Consider the following 22,418-nt stretch of genomic DNA (forward strand, 5'->3'; position numbering starts at 1 on the left):
GAGAGGAAGAGATAGAGGGAAGAAGCAGTGGGTGAGAGGAAGGGATAGAGGAGGGAAGCAGTGGGTGAGAGGAAGGGATAGAGGAAGGGATAGAGGAGGGAAGCAGTGGGTGAGAGGAAGGGATAGAGGGAAGAAGCAGTGGGTGAGAGGAAGGGATAGAGGAGGGAAGCAGTGGGTGAGAGGAAGGGATAGAGGAAGGGATAGAGGGAGGAAGCAGTGGGTGAGAGGAAGGGATAGAGGGAGGAAGCAGTGGGTGAGAGGAAGGGATAGAGGGAGGAAGCAGTGGGTGAGTGGAAGGGATAGAGGAGGGAAGCAGTGGGTGACAGGAAGGGATAGAGGGAGGAAGCAGTGGGTGAGAGGAAGGGATGGAGGAGGGAAGCAGTGGGTGAGAGGAAGGGATAGAGGAAGGGATAGAGGGAGGAAGCAGTGGGTGAGAGGAAGGGATACAGGGAGGAAGCAGTGGGTGACAGGAAGGGATAGAGGAGGGAAGCAGTGGGTGAGAGGAAGGGATAGAGGAGGGAAGCAGTGGGTGAGAGGAAGGGATAGAGGAAGGGATAGAGGAGGGAAGCAGTGTGTGAGAGGAGGGGATAGAGGAAGGGATATAGGGAGGGATAGAGGAAGGGATAAAGGGAGGGAAGCAGTGGGTGAGAGGAAGGGATAGAGGGAAGAAGCAGTGGGCAGCTCAACCACCATGGAAAGTTCGAACAGGTCTCTGGACATAATGGGGTTTTTATTTCAAGGAACCAAAGGCGGACATTAGAATCTGTTTTGAACTAGCCAGGCTGGCGTGGGGGGTGACCTCAGGATGACCTCTAGCAGTGTGCTGGGATAAGCTTGAGGTGGCGAGGCAAGGGTCATGGGGTGTGTCAAGGGCTCGGCCTCAGCAGCGCCCATGTTAATGATGACCGATGTCCTCCAATTAGACGTGCTGACAGGCCATAAAGTGCTGTGTCATTAATCACGAGGGCCGCCTTGAACACCGAGAAAATCATGCCGTGATTTATAGCATAGCTAGCTCCTCTGTCTGTCTGTCCCCACATTTCTCTATCTCCATCTCTCTCTCCTCTATCTCTCTCTCTCTCTCTCTCTCTCTCTCTCTCTCTTCCGCCTCTCTTCATCTCTTTCTCCCTCTCCTTCATATCTCTCCATCTCTTTCTCTCTCTCCTTCATCTCTCTCCTCCCTCTCTCTCCATATCTTTCTCTCTCTTCAACTCTCTCTCTCTCCTCAATCTCCTCCTCTCTCCTCAATCTCTCTCCACCTCTTTCTCTCTCTCCTTCATCGCTCTCTCCTCCATCCCTCTCCATCTCGTTCTCTATCCGCCTCTCCATCTCTCTCTCTCTCTCTCTCTCTCTCCTCCATCTCTCCCTCCTCATTCCTTCCTTTCCTTTGTGCTTGGGTGACCTAGAGAATTCTTGGATTTGGTTCTGATAGCTAATCAATCAGGTGGCCTGGTACAGTAGCACAAAGCGGCGTGTGACCTGAACACCCACCCGGAAGGACTATTGACTGTTCCCAGACCAGGGAGGGGGGGGGGGGGGGGGTCTGTAGTTGACTGGTATTAACGGTGACAAGACAAACATGAAATCTGTCTGTCTCTGGTAGTTACTGTATAGCTACTTATGAATTGGTACTGGGAGCCTACATTGATTTGTGGCTGGGTGTTCCTTGGCCCTGCATTGTGTCATTGGACGAGGTAAAACACAAGGAGAGTGGTGCTGAAGTCCAGAGTTTGACTCAATCTCTTGGGAGGAGAGTAGGAGCTGCAGTCACTGTCACATGCACAGTAGACATGTGGGGTTAAATTACTCCGTAAACGATAAGGGTTAGGTACTTTCGTTTGAGTTAGTCATTTAAATTCACCAGGGTTCGGAAAGTTGAGGTTAGGTACTTCCGTTTGAGTTAGTCATTTAAATTCACCAGGGTTCGGAAAGTTGAGGTTAGGTACGAGGTACTTGACAGTTGGGGTGAGGGTACTTCAAGGTTTGACAGGTGAGGTTTAGGCATAGTTCGGGACAGGCAGGGTAGGTACTTCGGGGTTTGACAGGTGAGGTTTAGGCATAGTTCGGGACAGGCAGGGTAGGTATTTCGGGGTTTGGGATTGGGTAGGCATACTCCAGGTTTTGACCGAATCTCTTGGTAGGACATTTAGTGGGAGCTTGGTCACATGCATGGTGCTGGTTCCAGCACCGTAACACTCAACACTCAACAGTCACAGGAGTCTCAGAAGCGCACTAACACACACAGACAGCCCGCGTGCCTGTGACCAGGGTGACAACAAGACGTACAGGGGAGCAGGACGGGCAGGACTTGGGAGGACATACCGCTGTACTCACATAGTCTGATTCCGCTTTCGAATCATAGTACTCCATGTCGCTCTCCTGCGGCGGAAAAGAAAGGTGGAGAGAGAGGTGATGAGAGAAGATATAGCAGTGACTATGTCCTCGAGGCTCTTCCGCCGGTGTACGCTGTATGGAGATGTCAAGGTTATATTCAGACACACTAGACAGCATGAGAATATAATCAGCATCACAGAACACCGGGGAGGTAGTGCGATGAGAGATGGGGCTGTTGAATGGAACTGTGTGTGGCAGATTTCTGAAACACGCTGTGTTCTAACGCAGCCGGGATGCTATCTAGTAGTGCTGTGACGCAATGGGAAATACGGGGCTGTATGCACGGCATGCCTTACTATGGTGCAGTGGTTGGTAGCTGGATTTAGGATGAGTATAGAGTGCTATATTGGGATATGAGTGGAATGTGCTAGCATTGTTCCCTAGCGCTCTTATCCACTGCCTATTGTCTGTCGAGTTCGTGGTAAATGGCAGCTCTCTCATCTCAGAGGAGAAAGAAAAGAGAGAGAGAAAACAGGACGGAAGCCAAGTTCATGGCAGCACACTCCCTGTACGCACCAGCCCCCCCCGAGCCCAGCCCCACCCTTATCTCCTGTGGAGGGAGGCACATGGTGCGGGCATCCCAGGGCTGTGTGCGGCGTGGTGCGGCTTCCGTCTGTGGGGCCCGCCTCATTACCATTTCGGAGGGAGCCTGGGTGAGGATGCGCACTCAAGGGCGCGGGAGTGACTGGCTCTCCCCCTGTGGAGGAGCTCTGGTCCTACTCTGACTCTCCCCCTGTGGAGGAGCTCTTGTCCTTCTCTGGCTCTCCCCCTGTGGAGGAGCTCTTGTCCTGCTCTGGCTCTCCCCCTGTGGAGGAGCTCTTGTCCAGCTCTGGCTCTTCCCCTGTGGAGGAGCTCTTGTCCTGCTCTGGCTCTCCCCCTGTGGAGGAGCTCTTGTCCAGCTCTGGCTCTCCCCCTGTGGAGGAGCTCTGGTCCTGCTCTGGCTCTTCCCCTGTGGAGGAGCTCTTGTCCAGCTCTGGCTCTCCCCTTGTGGAGGAGCTCTTGTTCAGCTCTGGCTCTCCCCCGGTGGAGGAGCTCTGGTCCTACTCTGGCTGAGAGAGCCCTCCACACACACTCACATGCCCACAACCGCCCACTGCTCTCTCACTCCTTCTCTTTCTCTCTACCACTGTCTTTTCCTCTTGCAGTCACCCACACTCTCTCTCTCTCTTCCACTCTCTCTCTATTCCACTTTCTCTCTCTTCCACTCTCTGTCTCTTCCACTCTCTCACTCTCTTCCACATTCTCTCTCAACCACTCTCTCTTCCACTCTCTATCTCTCTCTTCCACTCTCTCTCTCTTCCACTCTCTCTCTCTCTTCCACTCTCTCGCTCTTCCACGTTCTCTCTCAACCAATCTCTCTTCCACTCTCTATCTCTCTCTTCCACTCTCTCTCTCTTTCACTCTCTCTCTCTTTCACTCTCTCTCTCTCTTCCACTCTCTCTCTCTTCCACTGTCTCTCTCAACCACTCTCTCTCTCTCTTCCACCCTCTCTCAACCACTCTCTCTCTCTTCCACTCTCTCTCTCTCTTCCACTTTCTCTCTCAACCACTCTCTCTCTATTCCACTCTCTCTTTCTTCCACTTTCTCTCTCAACCACTCTCTCTCTATTCCACTTTCTCTCTCTTCCACTCTCTCTCTCTTCCACTCTCTATCTCTCTCAACCACTCTCTCTCTCTTCTACTCTCTCTCTCAACCACTCTCTCTCTCTTCCACTCTCTCTCTCTCTTCCACTTTCTCTCTCAACCACTCTCTCTCTATTCCACTCTCTCTTTCTTCCACTTTCTCTCTCAACCACTCTCTCTCTATTCCACTTTCTCTCTCTTCCACTCTCTCTCTCAACCACTCTCTCTCTCTTCCACTCTCTCTCTCTTCCACTCTCTCTCTCAACCACTCTCTCTCTCTTCCACTCTCTCTCTCTTCCACTCTCTCTCTCTTCCACTTTCTCTCTCAACCACTCTCTCTCTCTTCCACTCTCTCTCTCAACCACTCTCTCTCTCTTCCACTCTCTCTCAACCACTCTCTCTCTCTTCCACTCTCTCTCTCTTCCACTCTCTCTCTCTTCCACTTTCTCTCTCAACCACTTTCTCTCTCTTCCACTCTCTCTCTCAACCACTCTCTCTCTCAACCACTCTCTCTCTCTTCCACTCTCTCTCAACCACTCTCTCTCTCTTCCACTCTCTCTCTCTTCCACTCTCTCTCTCTTCCACTTTCTCTCTCTTCCACTCTCTCTCTCTCTTCCACTCTCTCTCTCTCTTCCACACTCTCTCTCTTCCACTCTCTCTCTCTCTTCCACACTCTCTCTCTTCCACTCTCTCTCTCAACCACTCTCTCTTCCACTCTCTATCTCTCTCTTCCACTCTCTCTCTCTTCCACACTCTCTCTTCCACTCTCTCTTCCACTCTCTATCTCTCTCTTCCACTCTCTATCTCTCTCTTCCACTCTCTCTCTCTCTCTCTTCCACTCTCTCTCTTCCACTCTCTCTCTCTTCCACTCTCTCTCTTCCACTCTCTCTCTCTTCCACTCTCTCTCTTCCACTCTCTCTTCCACTCTCTCTCTCTCTCTTCCACTCTCTCTCTCTCTTCCACTCTCTCTCTCTCTTCCACTCTCTCTCTCTTCCACTCTCTCTCTCTTCCACTCTCTCTCTCTCTTCCACTCTCTCTCTTCCACTCTCTCTCTTCCACTCTCTCTCTCTTCCACTCTCTCTCTCTTCCACTCTCTATCTCTCTCTCTTCCACTCTCTCTCTCGTCCACTCTCTATCTCTCTCTCTTCCACTCTCTCTATCTCTCTCTCTTCCACTCTCTATCTCTCTCTCTTCCACTCTCTCTCTCTCTCTTTAAGACACTCCAGAGCACATGTGACCATGACCAGAGCCCAGGCTGACCTCCAGCACTAATCAGGGAGTCAGTCATCAGCCAACTAAGACCGGCTCAGCTCAGTCCCAAACAACCCACACAGACAGAAAGCCACACAGCCTGACTCAAACTCCTATTGACACTAAACATGAGACAGGCCTTGCCCGGACACCGCTCCTGCCCTTGGGAGCGGCAGAGGCCTCCGGACAGGGGAGCAGGGAAGGAAGGGAGCAGGGGAACCAAGTCGAGGCCTGTTGTCCTCCAGTACCAGAACACACTGACCCTGCCTCCTCTCTCTACTCAGCAGACATACATGATGTGGGTGGGCAGGGGAACAAGGAGTAGAGGATGAGGGAAGGAGGTGGAGCTAGGGTAGTTGAGGGATGTAAACAGGAAGGCATGAATAGACAGTAGTAAAGATGCGGGTGGTGGGTGTGGAAAACAAATATGAGCGGGGGGGGGGGGGGGGGGGGGGCAGTCGGAAGCATGCCTAGCAGGCAGGGAGGCAGGAGGGAGGCAGCCAGCAGAGTTGTTGTGTCTCTAGTGATGGCGGTGGGATCTGTGTTTACACAGGTCCCCTACAGCATGTAGAGTGCTTGTATCGTAACAAGCACGGGAGGTCCTCTGTGCTCGTGCGTCGACGTGCCACCGTTCGCTGTACATGTTCCAATGACTTCCTGTGTTGTATGTTTCGGTGATTATCCCTCGGTGCTGAGACTGTTCCTCCGGGTAACTGGGCTCACGTCCTATTATCTCACAACGAGAGCGAGAGACTCGTGGGCTCTTCATACAGCGAAATGTACATTACACACGCGCGCGCTGACCCGCCCGCGCACCGGGCGGCGCCCTAGGCCACTGTGACCCGTCAGATCCCCCTAGGCTGAATGGCCATCTGGTGTGGCTGGTCCCTGGTCTCTGAGGGCCCAGGGCCTGGGTTAAACACACATCTAATAAAGCACACTGCCAGCAATTACTCTCTCCCAGTGTAAACACACACACCGACGCACGCACACGGCGCGCTCTCGTCGAGAACGGCACGCCAGCACGCATGCGCACAAATTCACGCACACACACTCCCCCCCCACACACACACACGCTCACCCCCCCCCCCCCCCCCCACACACACACACTCCCCCCACACACACACACAGCATTCACACAAAAACAAAATGGTATCAGTAAATGGAATCTATCTTGCTGGAGTGGACCAACACATTTCCAACAGAATACAAACACTAAGGTCATGTGATCATCCCCAGCCCCTCCCGCCTCCTCACCCTTATCTCAATCTTCTTCTTTTCTCCACCCTCTCCCTAATCTCTCCTCCTCCTCTCCGCCCTCCCTGTCCTATCTTCATCTTTCCCCATCTCCTTCCCCTCAAAACCAGCCTTCTCTCCCAATTTCAGAATTGAGCGAATGCAGTGCAGTGGCAGGTTAGATGCCCACTGTTGCTATAGAAACGGTCCCCTTTGCTCTAGATTACGATGTGACTTTGTGTGTTTCCTCACCATGTCCACTGCTGTAGGTCTGCCCGTCTGTCTGCCTGAACATGTCCCCCTGAATGGACCTCTATTGTTTCTCTTATCCACTATCAATAACTGGAACAAACGACTATTAATTCATTTTTATATCTAATTCTACATCTGAGAAGTCTCATACGGGGGGATATTTTACTTTCTATCCCCTACAATAAGTACAAACAACAGAACAAGACAGGGCTTATAACAATCCATAGAGCATATGTGAGTAAATAATAACAAACAATAGAGCATATGTGAGTAAATAATAACAAACCATAGAGCATATGAGAGTAAATAATAACAAACCATAGAGCATATGTGAGTAAATAATAACAAACCATAGAGCATATGTGAGTAAATAATAACAAACCATAGAGCATATGTGAGTAAATAATAACAAACCATAGAGCATATGAGAGTAAATAATAACAAACCATAGAGCATATGTGAGTAAATAATAACAAACCATAGAGCATATGTGAGTAAATAATAACAATCCATAGAGCATATGTGAGTAAATAATAACAAACCATAGAGCATATGAGAGTAAATAATAACAAACCATAGAGCATATGAGAGTAAATAATAACAAACCATAGAGCATATGTGAGTAAATAATAACAAACCATAGAGCATATGTGAGTAAATAATAACAAACAATAGAGCATATGAGAGTAAATAATAACAAACCATAGAGCATATGAGAGTAAATAATAACAAACCATAGAGCATATGAGAGTAAATAATAACAAACCATAGAGCATATGAGAGTAAATAATAACAAACCATAGAGCATATGAGAGTAAATAATAACAAACCATAGAGCATATGAGAGTAAATAATAACAAACCATAGAGCATATGAGAGTAAATAATAACAAACCATAGAGCATATGAGAGTAAATAATAACAAACCATAGAGCATATGTGAGTAAATAATAACAAATAAACATCATGCCAGGTTCTATGTAAAGGCAGGTGCTGTAGATTAATATGGTAATACTAAACACACACACACGCGCGCGCACGCGCACGCACACGCACACACACATACACACACACTAACATCCTCACACACACACACACTAACATCCTCACACACACACACTAACATCCTCACACACACAGCATTTATGCTGCTGCTGCCATACTGTTTATTATTATTATTATTTATCTTGCACTTTCTCCTAATCCCCTGGGTACATGTACAGCATGTCTACCTCAAACTGCTCCACTATCCCTGCCTATTGGACATGTGATACTAGCACGGACCCTGCACATAGCTTCCTCTCTTATTTCTTGTGTTTCCTTTCTCCTAGATTGTTTTACTGTTTCGATATTGATTACTGCACGGTCCGGTGGAGCAAGTTAACATTTCACTGTACTTGAGCATGTGATAATAGAACTTGAACACACGCACAATTATGACGAGTCACTGAGCAGAAACTGTGGGTGCTTTCCAGACCATGGTACTCCAGCAATCATCCCTAGCACCATGATCCTTAATGGAACCTGGCATTATAAAACAAACAAACAAACAAACAAACAAACAAACAAACAAACAAACAAACAAACAAACAAACAAACAAACAAACAAACAAACAAACAAACAAACAAACAAACAAACAAACAAACACAAAACACACACACACACACACACACACACACACACACACACACACACACACACACACACACACACACACACACACACACACACACACACACACACACACACACACACACACACACACACACACACACACACACACACACACACACACACACACACACACACACACACACACACACACACACACACACACACACACACACACACACACACACACACACACACACACACACACACACATCTCTAGCTGACTTTTCAGGAAGGACCTGCCAGAACAATAAGCCAATGTGATAGGTCTGCAGAAAGGAAGTGCCTATGTAAAGCCGACCTGTTTGGAAGGTATATACAGCCTCTCTGTTGTCTTTATCTTCCTGCCTCCGCTCCAATCACTCTTTGTCTCTATCCATCTCTTCCTCGGTCTATAAACGGCTCTAGTACAAATATTATGAAAATAAATGGAAATATGAAAAGCCATATATGATTGTTGATTTTCCTATTCAACAAAAGCAATAGGGCTTGAAATGACTGCAATGCTCTCTAAATATAGTAACAAACAAATTATAAATGACTTACGATAAGATTTCACTTTTCTTATAACTGCAAAATAAATATGATCATACTTAGTGACAGTACAATATTGGCACCATTTCACATTTGACGACAGATAATTTTCTCCTCAACGTCCACCGAGCGGCGCAGAGACACCATTCAAATGTGCGCAGACTCGTTACAACTTCAGCTTCGAGCACAATGTGATTTTGTCCATCTGTGACCAAGAGAAAGTGGTCTTGTTTCAATCCTATACAATTACTTTGTTGTTGTTTGTTTCTTCATATTGAGAGCTCTAAATCCGTCTGAGAATATCACCGGGAGAAGGAACCCCCACTGTTGGATCCGCCTGACTATCCATGTTCGTATGCCGTCTCCCAGGCTGGGCTCATCGCTCAGAGGTAGATTCAATTGATTATTTGTCTGGATAGGCCAGAAAATATGACACATCACTTCCTGTGCAAATGTGGGGTCTGAAACCTGACTCCAAGTCAGCTCCACTGACAGAGTGGTAGCAGAGAGCAGACAGATGGGGCTTTCTGGCACTATAAGGCACTGGACCCTACGACTTTCACAGAGCGCTCTTTAGACCAAAATGTCAGTCGGAACCGGTCCAGAACCAGTCAAAGACCCCCATATAGGGGACTTAACATCAAAACCTGAAAAGTAGTTGACTGACATGTAATTTCATTGGGGAGACTAGAGGCTCTAATTTCGGCTGCTGTTATGGCGGTGCAAGTGCCAAACATAGTTTACAATTTCAGCATTTAAAAACTGCCGCTCTAGCATTTCTACACACCATTTCATGCACCAGATTCAGCAATTTACTGGTAGCTAACCGTGTTCCGTACACATTTTGCGTAAACGAGGCTGCAATGAAAACTTATGGGACTGCAACGACTTTGTTGGCATCAAAATCTGGGGTGTGAACTACTTTTCTAGTCAAGCGTTGATTGACATGGTAATGGCCCAATAGTATAGGAGAAAAGTTGAAAAAACTGACCCCTCTGACGCGGTATGTTACATGGTGACGTGTCACGACGTAATCTACAGCACGCATTATGCAACTCATTCTGTGCTGTACAGCGTCTTTCCACCAGGGGTAGCCCTTCTCTCGTAGATTAAAAACAAGAATTTATCAATGGTGAGTGTAAAGTTAATAACTCGTGAGTTCATCAAAATGTAATTCAATCAATAGTAAATTTTTCGCGTCATCACTGCGAGCCATCACGACTCTAAAAAGCCAGTTTACCCTATTCAAATTCAACACAAACCTTCAAATAGGTATGTAATGAGACATTATATAAACTAATTATTAGTGTTTTATTTACATTTTAGAGGCGATAAGTTGGACAAATCAGGTGAAAAAAGCCATTTCCCCACACGACATATCTTTCCCTTTCACTACCACTCAGTAGCCTTCGATTCCCCCTCCACCATTTTTAAAAAGACTTGGCGGAGCTCCATTGCTTTCTTCAATCATGCAGAGACGGGCAGCATTAATGTCTTGTCATTGGTTTTGCTAAAAAAGGGGATAGATTGTGCTTTGGTATTAATATTACTACTTTGGGAGCTAAAATAAGGTCAAGTGTGCGGAACACTGTGATGTACGGAAGCTCGCTAGCTAAGGTTACCTGTCTAATATCAGCTCGCTAGCTACGGTTACCTGTCTAATATCAGCTCGCTAGCTACCAATACCTGTCTAATATCAGCTCGCTAGCTACCGTTACTTGTCTAATATCAGTTCGCTAGCTACCGTTACCTGTCTAATATCAGCTCGCTAGCTACCGTTACCTGTCTAATATCAGCTCGCTAGCTACCGTTACCTGTCTAATATCAGCTGGCTAGCTACCGTTACCTGTCTAATATCAGTTCGCTAGCTACCGTTACCTGTCTAATATCAGCTCGCTAGCTACCGTTACCTGTCTAATATCAGCTCGCTAGCTACCGCTACTTGTCTAATATCAGTTCGCTAGCTACCGTTACCTGTCTAAAATCGCCTGCTAGCTACCGTTACCTGTCTAATATCAGCTGGCTAGCTACCGTTACCTGTCTAATATCAGTTCGCTAGCTACCGTTACCTGTCTAATATCAGTTCGCTAGCTACCGTTACCTGTCTAATATCAGCTCGCTAGCTACCAATACCTGTCTAATATCAGTTCGCTAGTGCTGAGGCGGGAGGGGTTGCAATATCTGAGGTATGTCACAAAACGCAAAAGTGACAATTCCATGCAGCGCATATCGGGAGATTTAAGACCAACAAAAAGCGGGTTTTAGCGGTAATGCGGTTGGTAATGGCATTGATTTTGTGAGCGAGAGACGAGATGTGCTTTTTGTTCCGCTAACCCTTGTATTAATAAACAGAAAAAAATAATGTTTTTCCATTTGGTTTCATTTGATAAAAAAACAAGCATTATAGCCCAATGTGTCCACCAAGTAACCAAGCATATCAATAAAGGTTTGGCTCATGAGACTGCTTAATAAGTCCATTTTGATCACCAAAGCTTCATTTAAAAAATCAATTGGGAGCAGCAAAAAAGTGAGCAGACATCCCCTTTTTATCTATGTATCGTGTAGGCCTACATTATTTTAGCCAGCTCTCGATCTGGACATATGTACAAACTCCTCCATGTACAGTAGGCTACATGTCCATACGCCCATCATGAAACGTGAGATGAGATAATGCTGGTGACCATTGTATTTAGAACTTATTTTCCCGTAACAATTGCTTGTTTTCCGTTTCATGTGATTAAAAACCAAGCCTATAGGCTATAACTGTAAGGATCAACGCTGGTAGAGACGAGAAGCAGGTACAGGGAGTGAACATTTAATGGCAATGACGGGGAACAGAACAGCTCAGCGTCTGGACATGAACACATAAAGACATTAATGAAGCCACAGGGAACAAAGGGACGATCAACAAAGGGACGGAGTCTAGGTGAGTCCAATGAGCGCTGCTGCGCGTAATGATGGTGACAGGTGTGCGTAATGAAGGTCAGCCTGGCGGCCTCGTTCAACAGCTAGTCTTTTTTATCATGTCAATTTGAGCTATTTAGAGATATTGTAGCAGTCAAAAAATGTGTTTTCTTGGTAATCGTTTAATTTGACTTTTGTGACTCCCCATCCCGGATCCGGGAGCGTAATCATCGCAGGACACTAATTAGCATAACGCAACGGACATAAATATCCCTAGAAAATATTCCTATTCATGAAAATCACAAATGAAATATATTGAGACACAGCTTAGCCTTTTGTTAATCACCCTGTCATCTCAGATTTTCAAAATATGCTTTACAGCCAAAGCTAGACAAGCATTTGTGTAAGTTTATCGATAGCCTAGCACAGCATTATGCCTTGCTAGCAGCAAGCAACCTTGTCACAAATCAGAAAAGCAATCAAATTAAATCGTTTACCTTTGATGAACTTCGGATGTTTTCACTCACGAAACTCCCAGGTAGATAGCCAAAGTTAATTTTTTCCCAAAATATTATTTTTGTAGGCGAAATAGCTCCATTTGTTCTTCACGATTGGCTGAGAAATCGCCCGGAAATTGCAGTCACGAAAACGGCGAAAAATATTCATATTAGCTCCATAATATCGACAGAAACATGGCAAACGTTGTTTATAATCAATCCTCAAGGTGTTTTTCTAATATCTATTCGAAAATATATCCGTCGGGACAATTCATTTTTCAGTAGGACCGATTGGAGTAATGGCTACCTCTGTATTTTACGCGAGAGTCACCCTGGAATACCCTACGGCTATTCTTCAACATAAATGCGTAAAACTACGTCACAATGCTGTAGACACCTTGGGGGATACGTAGAAAGCATAAGCTCGTTGATAGGACATTCACAGCTCAATAGGGACTCATTGGAACGCAGCGCTTTCAAAATATGGGGCACTTCAGGATTGAATTTTTCTCAGGCTTTCGCCTGCAACATCAGTTATGTTATACTCACAGACAATATCTTTACAGTATTGGAAACGTTGGAGTGTTTTCTATCCAAAGCTGTCAATTATATGCATATTCTAGCATCTTGTCCTGACAAAATATCTTGTTTAAAACGGGAACAATTTTTTTCCAAAAATGAAAATACTGCCCCTAGAGTCGCAACAGGTTAAAAAACACATTTCTAAGAATGATTCACCATCCTGGCTTTATGACGAGAAAGTCCAGCTCTCATGCAATGCAATTTAGGAGCTGTCTTGTTATTTCTGCATTAACGTGAATGCGATCTGTAAGATGGTTCCATTATGTTTATAAAACATTATATTTGGATCTTTTTCCAGCTACTGCGAAAAGTTTTAATGTGTGTAAAGCCCTACATTTTCTGTGTTCTACGGGGAGAAATGATGTTGCCTGTAGTTCTATGTTTTTAGACATAGCCTATTTAAAACAAGTTGTTCTTTCATTTTGATCAGAATATGATTCAGATTATTCACACTATTTTTAGGCCCTATAGTGAATTGAATCTTGCTTATTGACAGGGTTTGTCATGTCCATGGCTCAGCCATAATGAAATGTACAATAAGCCTTAATATCAGTGTGATGCTTTGATGGTCAGCCGTTAAGGCAGTGCGCCGATATTTCCATACAGGGGCATCAGTTGAGTATGGCAGGCTCCATACCCTAGCTCCAGACCAATAATGTACACTCTTAGAAAAAAGGGTTCCAAAAGGGTTCTTTGCGGAGTGATAGAGTTCTACCAAGAACTGTTTTGATAAGAAAAACCCTTTTTCGGTTCTTTGTAAGGCAACCTTTAACATCCTAAGAAATGTTTTTGGAAGAAAGGGTTCTTCGATGATCGTTGGAAGGCAAGGACGATTATTTGGAAGCCAATAAAGGCTTCTAAATACAGGTTGCGGGTGATTAACAATTACACTTGTTGGCTATCCTAACTCTGGCTAGATTCCAATAGGAATTACACATAACTTTGTAAACCAGCATAAAGTGACATGCAGGCCTGATGTGGCCTGTAAACCAGGAGATTCCTAACACCACTGTGTTAGGTGTATAACTAGGCCCTCAAAGAAAGGCCTTAATGTATTGTCATAAATAACACCATTTTAAAGGCTAATAAAACTGGTGGATCAGTTCATAGAGGGTTCTAGGAAGAACCCTCCCAAGATAAAATGGATCTTGGTAGAACCCTTCATAGAGGGTTATAGGTAGAACCATATACATGGGGTTCTATGAAGAACCCTACTGCCACGACTTCCACCGAAGGTGGTTCCTCTCCTTGTTCGGGCGGTGCTCGGCGGTCGGTGTCGCCGGAGTACTAGCCATCACCGATCCGTTTTTCTTTTTCCGTTTGTTTTGTCTTTGGTTCATTCACACCTGTTTTTCATTTGCTTTAATTTCTGTGTGTATATTTACCCCTGTTTCCCGCTTAGGTTTGTGTGGGACTATTTTAATGTTGCTCGTTGAGGTTTTCCTCAGTTTATTCACGTGTGTACAGTGTTGTAGGAAAAGTAAGGGCCGTTGTTTTTCTCCTTCCGTGAGTGACTGTGTGTTCCTATGTCTTGGGCGTTTATTGGTATTGTACCTGATCCATTTTTGGACTTGCCTATTAAAGACGCTAATTTGACAGCTCTGCTCTCCTGCGCTTGACTAGCTCAAGTACAAAGGCGCAACACCTATATAGATGGTTTTAGATTTTAAAAAACTCTGCAAAGGGTTCTACCCGGCACCAAAAAGGGTTTCCCTGTGGGGACAAACCGAAGAACCCTGTATGGTTCTACTTAGCACCTTTTTTTCTAAGAGTGTAGGCTACAAAAAAAAGTTGACTAAAATCCTTCCAATCCCGATTAAAATGCAACGGCTGTTTAGCGTATGGTATCGCTAGCTGGCTTTAGGACCATCCGGAGCTTCGCTCTGAACTAGACGCTGCCAGCCTGCACACCATTCTCTCAGAGACCAGAAACGGTGACATACAGGTGTTTGCTTTGATGGTCAGCCGTGAAGGCAGTGCGCCGATTGCTTTGAATTTGATGTCGGCATTGGAACTCTGCCTTGTAAGCCTGTTTTTATGCACCGGTTACTTTCACATTGATGTCGGCATAGGCGGTACGTCCAATAGGCAAGGGGAAGATAAGCTTCCACTAAAGTAAATGTAATTAAATGAGCCAAAATTAGCTATAGAAATACTCGTGCCTATACATCAATAAATACGAATCCTTCAAAACACTACACCAGAGAGCATTATTTGGCCAGAGTGGGGTGATTAGATTCTTATAAAATGTGTTGTTTGGTCAGCGAGGGTCGTAAATAGCGTGCCAAATAGCTGATTGTTGATTTGCAGTGGATAGTGAAAAGCAGTTAAATAGGCCTAAGCCTATTTAAAACTGTTTAGAAAGCAAATGGCTGTGGCTGAAAAGAGAACGCAAAGAAAATACTCAAATCTGTCTCTAGTTATCAAAACTCCCAATTGAGCGAACAGTAGCTGGGTCATTCTTAATATGTGGTGCATGTAGGACCTCGTAACTTTTTTAGTATTCTATCAGACAAAAGGATCCAACAAAAATGTGGTGCATTTTCCAACTTCTTAAGTGCATAATTTAACATGATGGAAATGTGGAGCTTAAATTGAGCTAGCATAATGGTCAACAGATGAAAATCATTTTTACTTTTCTATTCAACATATGTTAACATTTTGCAATTTGGTACATTTTCACTATAACTCAGCCTAACAGGGTGGACATTTAAGAGTGGGACATACAGACAACAAAATAAATAATCCGCTCACACAGGAGTTATAAAGGCATAGTTCAATAATTCTGTGGATTTTTTTAAATTATTTTTTCACATTTTAATTTATCGGGGGATGCAGCAACCTCAGCACCCCTACTTCCCGGGGCTATTCAGAGTAGGAATGAGCCAGCCCCTGTATCTTATTGGCAACAGCTGAGAGCATCTGCCATATTCCCGTGAGTGTGTATCCCCGGTGAGTACTCATATTCACTGCCTTTATCATCGGATCAGTACCAATAACCAGGTTTCCATCCAACCTTTTTATGAGAGTAAAGTGCAAGACGGATATGTAATGACCCACATATCCCTAAATTTTCCAAATGCCGAAAAAACTAAATACGCTAAACAAGGTGGGGTATTTTTGTGTCGGTAAAATTTTATTCTGGAAATAATTTTATGCGCAAATATTGATATATTAACCACCATACCGAAGTAAATGTTGAGTCACGCAATGACATTGTGTGTTGTGTGGTCCTCCCACTACGACTCGTCGGAAAAGCATGATGTTTATTATGGTACAGATGAGATAAATGGTGAATTTCACAGGGTGGTGAAAGTGCAAGGTGATGAGCTTGATGCTCCTTTCCAATAAATATGGAGGGTTTTATTCTGGTAACATGATCATCGACGCTTGTCTGCCGTTGGACAAATACAAATAATATCGCTCTTTTGTCCATAATAATCTCAGAATATAGGCTATATGTGCGCTCTAGCCAACAGCCGCAATCTGCACCCTGTTGCCAAGAGCGCTCGTGCCAATACCAGAGTGGTACTCGTTATATAAAGCAAACCATCAGAGTTGAAAATGCAATGGACACCCATTTAACATGTATTTTTTAGTCGGTACCTGGGAATTTAACCGCAAAATATATGTGCATGTTCAACTTTAAATTGTGTTTTTCAAAAGATGATTGCCGAATAAATGTGAAAGTATGCAGGGAAAGTGTTGTCATCACGCAACTATAAAGCTTTAATTGTAAATGCCTACTGATTGCCCTTTTTAAAAAACATTTTTTTTACTATAAATATTATGTTTCTCTGCATGACAAGGATTGTCCTGACTTTCAAGAATGGTTGGCAATGAGAATGGTTGGCAATGAGAATGGTTGGCTGGCAAGTTTCACCATCCAATTATTTCAGGTCTACAGGAGTGCATGTTTCACCATGGCAAGGAGACTAGAAATAGATAGGTGGGAGGGCATACAGGTTGTTGCCAATGTATTAATGCGCCATTTGCTTAAATGGGTAATTGAAACACTTCAACCACTACATTTGTATTCGACACTGTAGGTTTATGCGAAGGAGAGAGAGAGAGAGAGAGAGAGAGAGAGAGTTAGCTGCATAGCCGGTGGGAAGCAGGGTTGCTGAGGGTGACAAAACAGTCTATGGTGAGCTGTGAGGGCGGGAGGGAGGCCTAGGGCGCGGCTTTCTCATTGGCATGCTGGCTGTTTCTGGGCTTTTAAGCGATTAGGGAACTGCTGAGACGATGGCGTCCACACATACTGTAGCTCCATGCAGATGTTCATTTGTATGCCAATAAGCAAATATGCCCTAAGATTAAAGCTCAAATACACAGTGCAAATTCAGCATTCTCCATGTGCATCACATCAATGTCCTGCATCTCTCCGCACATAAAGCCAGGCCTTCTCTAACTGCACATTCACTCCAAAAGCCCTGTGTGGAAGTATTAATCTGCAGACCAACAGATAGAGGCACACAGAGAGGGTAAAGAAAAAAGGACTGAGAAAAAACGATCATTTTGGGTCTCCATTATACAACCAAAAGTCTGATCGATGTGCTATGCCTCTTACAGGTTACAGTGGCCTGACTTAATTCCCTTCTTTTAATGCTTGTCTTGATGCACCTATTTCCTCTAAGCATCCTTTTAGTTCTATGATCTCTCTCTCTCTCTTTCTCTCTCTCTCTCTCTCTCTGTATTTTTTATCTCCTCCACTGCCTTTCTCTCAACAGCTGGAGTTACCCAAACTCACATCCTGCTACTATCTCCACCCCATCCACACCTCTCTCTCTCTCTCCCTCCCTCTCGCTTTCTCTCCTCTCCCTCTGTCGCTCTCTTTCGGTGGCTGTCAGATCCCTTTCGTAAAAAGCAGTTAAATCAGTCTGTGAATATTCCAATCCTGTGATAAGGAGAAGCTTTGTCCCACTGCACTCTGGGTAATGCAGCTCCCCATTGTTGGCTGACAGGGCTCCATTGAGGAGCCGGCTTTAGCCCCGATAGCATCGCCACATTGCATGGACACACTGCCAGATAAAGGCCTATCCAACACGACACGCATACCAACGCCTCCCAAACAAGCCCCAATCCGATCAGCACAGGAAGGAGACGCTCTAACACAAAATAAAGACAAATAAGATTAAAAAAAGCCAGTAACAATATTAATGTTATTATAGGGAGCAGGTGGGGCTCTAAAAGGAGACAATGCAATTCTCCATCTACCAGCCTGGTGGATCCTGTCACCGCACGGTCCGCAACATCACCAGGCAAGAGTGACCAATCACAGGCCACCTTACCGCGCATCTGGACCTGCACCAGCCAATCACGTCATTTTCACATTGCACCTCTGTCTGACATTAGAACACCACTTATCCAGAGAAACAGCTTTCACGGTTCCATTTCCTTCAGGACAACTGGATACAGGTCTTCCATTTCTCTGTCATTTTTAAGTCCGTAAGAGGGCCGGGGAGCCGCCACCCCCCTCTTCGCAGGCTGACTGAGAGTGGCCAATCAACAATCAGTGCTGTCCGAAAGAAACCTGTTATTTTCGGCCCTGTAATCATTTCCATCAGAGGCCTCACAGTCCTTCACAAGGCTTCACACATCTTCACAGATTCAAATCAGACAGAAACCTTCCTCAAGGACAGGAGGCACCAAGGAAACCACACATTGAAACCCAAACATTTATCTGTACTTCTAACCACTGTCTGTCACTGCAAATAAAACCTTTTCTATAAACACTTCGGGCATTCAGACCTTAAAACTAGAGCAGGGATGGTGAACTGAAAATGATCGACACCGACCAAACTGGCCACTTATTGTGGATTTTTTTTCCCCTGATATTTTTCATTACAGTATTAATTTAGTCAACAATAACTATGAGAAACGACCTATTATTCCTGACTAAAACTATGACGATAACAAAACAAGATGCCCTGGGAAAAAAATGATAACTATTACGAATTACTTTTCATATTAGTCATTTAATTGAATATGAAGCTCCTTTTCATCTGTTTTGTCCAATCCTAAACATGCATGCATGCACAATATTTAATTGGCATCTTTCAGTCATGTGGTCTGATTGAGCTGATCTGCCCGGCTCTCCCTCACAGCTCCCAGGGTGTCACGTCCTGACCATATAAAGCCTTTATTTTCTATGGTGGAGTAGGTCAGGTCGTGACTGGGGGGTGTTGTAGTTTATTATTTCTATGTGCAATCTAGTTGTTCTATTTCTTTGTTGGCCGGGTATGGTTCCCAATCAGAGGCTATCGTTGTCTCTGATTGGGGATCATACTTAGGCAGCCTTTATTCCACTTTTAGTTTGTGGGATCTTGTCTATGGATATTTGCATGTTAGCACTATTATTAGCTTCACGTTTCGTTTGGTATTTTCTTGTTTTTGTTCGGTGTTCATTTAATAAAGGAAAATGTACGGCTACCACGCTGCACCTTGGTCCACTCATTACGACGATCGTGACACCAGTTGGTCACTTCAATCACTTGTCAATCTTTTAAACTTGTGCGAATCCAGGACACTTGACTTGTAATTAACCTCAACTAGAAACAATGTCAACTCTCTCTCTCATGTAGGCTATTTTTCCTTTGATCACAAAAGAAGCAATATTTTCCCATCTGTGCGCAGTTATCCATTCATCTGTGTTGCGTTCATCTGCTTTGTGCTCTTGAGCCGTGGTCCGCAAATGTGAGTTGTGGTTGCTCTTTTCCTTTGGGAAAACGAATGCTATTTGTTGAACATTGTTGAAACGCTCAAATTCTCCCCTTTTCAAAGAAACCCCCCTTCACGGTTATGATGGGGAGACAATCTGAGTTGTTTAACCTGTAGTTAAAGCTTTATAGCCTATATGGTTAATTATTACTGGCATTGGTTACGATCTGCCACAATATCAATGTTGCCAGGTAAGGTATACGAGGGGATAGTGGGCCTAGATGGACAAGGCTATCTGAAGGATATTGACCTCATCCCGTCAGTCGAGGATGCCTGGTCATTCTTTAAAAGTAATTTCCTCACCATCTTAGATAAGCATGCCCCGTTCCAAAAATGCAGAACTAAGAACAGATATAGCCCATGGTTCACTCCAGACCTGACTGCCCTTGATCAGCACAAAAACATCCTGTGGCGGACTGCAATAGCATCAAATAGTTCCCGCGACATGCAACTGTTCAGGGAAGTCAGGAACCGATACACACAGTCAGTCAGGAAAGCAAAGGCTAGCTTTTTCAAGCAGAAATTAGCATCCTGTAGCTCTAACTCCAAAAAAAAGTCCATGGAGAACACAAGCACCTCCTCCCAGCTGCCTACTGCATTGAGGCTAGGTAACATGGTCACCACCGATAAATCCATGATAATCGAATAATAATTTCAATAAGCACTTCTCAAAGGCTGGCCATGCCTTCCTCCTGGCTACTCCAACCCCGGCCAACAGCCCCCCCCCCCCCCCCCCCCCCCCCCCCCCCCCCCCCCGTAGCTACTCGCCCAAGCCTCCCCAGCTTCTCCTTCACCCAAATCCTGATAGCAGATGTTCTGAAAGAGCTGTAAAACCTGGACCCGTACAAATCAGTTGGGCTAGACAACCTGGACCCTTTCTTTCTAAAACTATCCGCAGCCATTGTTGCAATCTCTATTACCAGCCTGTACTGTGCAGCCGTCTTCATCGACCTGGCCAAGGCTTTCGACTGTCAATCACCGTATTCTAATCTGCAGACTCAATAGCCTTGGTTTTTCTAATGACTGCCTCGCCTGTTTCACCAACTACTTTGCAGACAGAGTTCAGTGTGTCAAATCGGAGGGCATGTTGTCCGGACCTTTGGCAATCTCTATGGGGGTACCACAGGGTTCAATTGTTGGGCAGACTCTTTTCTCTGTATAAATCAATAATGTCGCTCTTGCGATTCCCTGATTCCCTGATCCACCTCTACGCAGACGACACCATTGTGTATACTTCTGGCCCTTCCTTGCTAACTAACCTCCAAACGAGGTTAACTAACCTCCAAACACTACGCCGCCATGGACTCAAATCCTGCAGTGCCAGACGTGTCCCCACTGACTCAACTCCAGCCACTTTAATAATGGGAATTGATGGGAATTGATGTAAAAATATATCACTAGCCACTTTAAACTATGCTACTTAATATAATGTTTACATACCCTACATTAATCATCTCATATGTATATACTGTACTCTATATCATCTACTGCATCTTTATGTAATACATGTATCACTAGCCACTTTAAGCTATGCCACTTTGTTTTACATACCTTACATTACTCATCTCATATGTACAGTGGGGCAAAAAAGTTTTTAGTCAGCCACCAATTGTGCAAGTCCAATTGTGCAAAAAAATCCAGAAAATCACATTGTAGGATTTTTTATGAATTTATTTGCAAATTATTGTGGAAAATAAGTATTTGGTCACCTACAAACAAGCAATATTTCTGGCTCTCACAGACCTGTAACTTCTTCTTTAAGAGGCTCCTCTGTCCTCCACTCGTTACCTGTATTAATGGCACCTGTTTGAACTTGTTATCAGTATAAAGGACACCTGTCCACAACCTCAAACAGTTACTCTCCAAACTCCACTATGGCCAAGACCAAAGAGCTGTCAAAGAACATCAGAAACAAAATTGTAGACCTGCACCAGGCTGGGAAGACTGAATCTGCAATAGGTAAGCAGCTTGGTTTGAATAAATCAACTGTGGGAGCAATTATTAGGAAATGGAAGACATACAAGACCACTGATAATCTCCCTCGATCTGGGGATCCACGAAAGATCTCACCCCGTGGGGTCAAAATGATCACAAGAATGGTGAGCAAAAATCCCAGAACCACACGGGGGGACCTAGTGAATGACCTGCAGAGAGCTGGGACCAAAGTAACAAAGCCTACCATCAGTAACACACTACGTCGCCATGGACTCAAATCCTGCAGTGCCAGACGTGTCCCCCTGCTTAAGCCAGTACATGTCCAGGCCCGTCTGAAGTTTTCTAGAGAGCATTTGGATGATCCAGAAGAAGATTGGGAGAATGTCATATGGTCAGATCAAACCAAAATATAACTTTTTGGTAAAAACTCAACTCGTCGTGTTTGGAGGACAAAGAATGCTGAGTTGCATCCAAAGAACACCATACCTACTGTGAAGCATGGGGGTGGAAACATCATGCTTAGGGACCAGGACGACTGATCTGTGTGAAGGAAAGAATGAATGGGGCCATGTATCGTGAGAGTTTGAGTGAAAACCTCCTTCCATCAGCAAGGGCATTGAAGATGAAACGTGGCTGGGTCTTTCAGCATGACAATGATCCCAAACACACCGCCCGGGCAACGAAGGAGTGGCTTCTTAAGAAGCATTTCAAGGTCCTGGAGTGGCCTAGCCAGTCTCCAGATCTCAACCCCATAGAAAATCATGGGAGGGAGTTGAAAGTCCGTGTTGCCCAGCAACAGCCCCAAAACATCACTGCTCTA

General features: G+C 44.9%; 1 protein-coding gene across 3 annotated transcripts in view; it reads right to left on the reverse strand.

Moving 5' to 3' along the window:
* Positions 1–22,418, reverse strand: part of LOC139413315 (voltage-dependent calcium channel subunit alpha-2/delta-2-like) — a 271,347-nt gene that overhangs the window by 123,318 nt on the left and 125,611 nt on the right. For 2 of the 3 annotated variants that reach the window (XM_071160532.1, XM_071160534.1), the window contains exon 5: positions 2,335–2,379. The exons of the other annotated variant lie outside the window; for it this stretch is intronic. In XM_071160532.1, coding sequence (XP_071016633.1) covers positions 2,335–2,379 — 45 coding nt within the window. The remainder of the gene's footprint in view (positions 1–2,334; positions 2,380–22,418) is intronic. 3 annotated transcript variants of the gene reach the window in all.

The sequence above is a fragment of the Oncorhynchus clarkii genome, chromosome 7, assembly GCF_045791955.1.
Source record: "Oncorhynchus clarkii lewisi isolate Uvic-CL-2024 chromosome 7, UVic_Ocla_1.0, whole genome shotgun sequence".
NCBI lineage: Eukaryota > Metazoa > Chordata > Actinopteri > Salmoniformes > Salmonidae > Oncorhynchus > Oncorhynchus clarkii.